At 41.9% G+C, this 3,484-nt stretch overlaps 1 protein-coding gene across 1 annotated transcript in view; it reads left to right on the top strand.

Annotated features, from left to right (window-relative positions):
- LOC112459900 (E3 ubiquitin-protein ligase RNF220) overlaps positions 1-3,484 on the top strand; it is a 39,333-nt gene that overhangs the window by 30,343 nt on the left and 5,506 nt on the right. Inside the window, exons 2-3 of the mRNA XM_025024263.1 lie at positions 323-590; positions 1,458-1,918. Of these exons, the coding sequence (XP_024880031.1) occupies positions 323-590; positions 1,458-1,918 (729 nt within the window). The remainder of the gene's footprint in view (positions 1-322; positions 591-1,457; positions 1,919-3,484) is intronic.

Here is a 3,484-nt window from a genome sequence, read left to right as displayed (position 1 = left end):
CCTCTCCCCCTCTCTCTCCCCCTCTCTCTCCCTCTTTCTCTTCCCCCTCTCTCTCTCCCTCTCTCTCTCTCTCTCTCTCTCTTTCTCTCTCTCTCTTTCCCCTCTTTCTCCCTTCCTCTCTCCCCCCCTCTCTCTCTCCCCCCTCCCCCTCTCTTTCTCTCTCTCTCCCCCTCTCTCTCTCTCTCTCTCTCTCTCTCTCTTTCTCTCTCTCTCTCTCTCTCTCTCTCTCTCTCTCTCAGCAAACTGGGGCATTTTGACGAGATACGAAACGTGATGATTACTGATTAGGTATAATATATGCGTGTTGTTTTTTTATGCACAGGCCAGAATACGCGTTAAGAATCGGAAGCGAAAAGCGGACGAGGCGTCCTGTCCGGTTTGCAGCGAGAGGCTGTCGGGCACCCCGGAGGAATTGAATCAACACGTCGACCGATGCCTGAACAAGCAGAACAACGGGAACCCGGCCGGGCAGAACGCGAACGTCGACGAGGAGGAAGTCGACGTCGAGGGCGACCCCGAGTACGAGGAGTACGAATGGGCCGGCCAGACAAGAGTGCGCGCCACTTCCATGCTCGTCGGTGGGTTCTCCGGTAAGTCCATTTGCGGCGCTAAATTACACGCGCATTTATTATGTCACGCGCAGAATTGTGCAAATATTTGTATTAAATTTGCGGTTATTAAGCACGTATAATGCACGACTTTATATTTACCTAAAAACGTCAGATCAATAGGACGTTAAATATATTTATGGGAAAGCGCAAAATAAATGTGCGCTCGATAATTACGAATTGTACGACATATGTCATAATCGTATATTTATTTAGTTTTCCTTTTGAAATAAAAAAAAAACATTTCGTATTGTTTGAGATTACCTAATGTAGAGTGACAGTAGAATATGAACTTCCGTAGCAAAAAATACTTTACACCGATTGCAAATTTAGATACTTTTTAAGAAAAATTAGTCTGATATTTTATATGCCACAAAAATTTTAAATCTTCTATAAATCCATAGATAGCTACATTCAACTTTTCTTCAATTAACCCAATTTCTTTTACATATCATATTTTTAGAGATATATTTGTGTAGATTATAACAGAATAAAAAAAATCTGACCCAGGATGAAAAAGAAAATTTAAGTATACGTACATTGTCCGGTGTTGTTGGTAATATGTGCCTCTATACTGTTAAATATTGAAGGATGAAATTTAAACCAATGCCTTGAGTTAAATAACATTTTGTTATTTTTAACTACCATGTGTGTCGAAATTTATTATTTTAACACAAAACAGTATTGAGTAACAGCAGTGACAATCCTATAGGAATGTTCAAAAATTACTCAAATTGAGTACAATTCGACCTTATGAATTTAACAGTGTAATTTCTCCTCAAGTTTTCACTTTCACGCGTCGTTCCGCACCGAAACGCGCTGAGAGTTCGCCGCTCTTCTGCTTCGCAGCTGCAGGCCTCGCCACTTCCTCGAGCAACCGCGGCGGTGCCAGGGGCGGGGGCGGCAATCACGAGGACGAGGACGTTGATCTGGTGGTCGACGGCGACGACGCCGCCGAGTTCGGGCCCGCCCAGTACTCCGAGGCGGATGTGGTCGCGCCGCGGGTCGACGGCACGCCGCGCGAACAGAAGGAACGGGACGCGCTTCGCGAGGCCGTCATCTCGCCGAACGCGCCGCACACGCCACAGCAGCTGACCCCGGACTCCGGACTGACGGCACAGGGCCTGGTCGAGGTGAAGCCGGAGCCGGGCGCCGCGACGCCCGTCGCCCAACAGAACGATCCCGACGAGGGTACCTCCGTGTCGCCCAGGAGGGACGGCGACACGCCCGTCATCGAGGCCCTCCGCGGCCGCATCCGCGAGCTCGAGGCGGAGATGCGCGTGCAACCCTTCAAATGTCTCATCTGCATGGTGAGTTAATCAATCTCGATTGTGAATAAGGCGGGATTTCTGAATTGCGTCTCTGATTCAAGAAACACTCCGGCGTTTAGTTTTAGACAGCAGTGAACTTGTAGCGTGACTGTACAAAGTTCATTTAACGTTATTCCAGTGTCATTGCAATAGTATACACAGAAAAAAATTAATCTTTAATTTAATCAAGACGAATATAAAGCAAAAACATATAATTTTCTTAAAAGAATTTTATATTTTTGTATTTCAAAAATGTTATAATTTAATTTGAATATTATACAATTTTAATTGTATAATATTTAATTTGAATATTATACAATTGTTACATAAAGAGTACAATATGATTATTTTGATAGTGATGTCTTTTTCTTCTTGATTGTAACAAAATAAAATTAAATCAACATTATATGTGTTCACGTAAAGAATATAAAGATTAAAATTTACATGTCAAAAGTAAAGATAGGGTAACTCGGGGGAATATGCCATACTTAAGAAAAATATGATTTTTTTTCCTATTTCTCTTTCTTTTTGAGGTATCTTTGCATACTGGTCTTCTTTTTCCTTCTTTTATCTGTTATTTATATATGGTTTTAATGAAATATTTTGATTGTTTACTATTAAAAAGAAAGAAATACAAAAGTGTTGCAAAGTGGCATACTACCCACCCATGTGGGTAATATGCCACATAGCATGCGATAATATGCCACATATACAAACATGTATAGTAATTTAACTTTAGAAGGGCATTCTAATCTAAAAACATGTGAAAGAATATTTTTATTACTTTCTTTGCATTTCAATAATACTCTGTGTGCTACAAGTAGTCTAAATTATTCGGAATGCAATTTTGCAAAATCAAGAGACACGGTAGTGTCTCGCGCCAAGTAAACGCGGAGCGAGACCGACCGTGACTCTTTTACGCGACGCGACGGGTTGCGAGTACCCGAGATGTTGAGATCTTGATAACGAGTGAACGGATCAAGTTCTAAGTAGGCTTGATCGATAGCTTGGGGTCCAATTAGGGGGGGGGTTTCTCTCATAATATTCCGCTACGTGCCCTACGAGCGGAGATATTGCGACGCAAAGTCCAAATGTAAAAATTTTAATATTAAGATACTTCTTCTCCTAACGCTGACGTCTTATATGACATATATAATCAGAAATGTCACTTTCACTTTTTTGACGCTGGCGGCGCAGGTATCGCCAGTTTCAATATCGCGCGCGTATTTCGAAATTAGGTCGATAGACTTATCGGTCAGGAGGAAGATTTCTATTTAGGTAAATTAGGTATATATATATATATATATAATATATATTGAGTCAATTGCTTTGTCATGTTTATCTGGAGAGATTTCGTATCCTCATTACATCGTATTACCACCGCTGCCGGAAAAGAAGGTTCTCTACGCTTGGCAGAAAATGCCGCTAGGGAATTTTTAAGTCGATTCTTATGAATCAAGCTTGAATTCGATGTCTAGGTATCCCAGGTTGCTGATGACGAGGTCCAGATAGTGCGCTCCATAGTTTTCGGTGTCCAGGTGTAATAATACGTTGAATTCGATGTCT

Source organism: Temnothorax curvispinosus, unplaced genomic scaffold (genome assembly GCF_003070985.1).
Source record: "Temnothorax curvispinosus isolate PA1 unplaced genomic scaffold, ASM307098v1 QBEX01010211.1, whole genome shotgun sequence".
NCBI classification, from domain to species: Eukaryota; Metazoa; Arthropoda; class Insecta; order Hymenoptera; family Formicidae; genus Temnothorax; species Temnothorax curvispinosus.
Note: the sequence above shows the minus strand (reverse complement) of the source record. Positions and strands in the feature narration are given on the sequence as shown.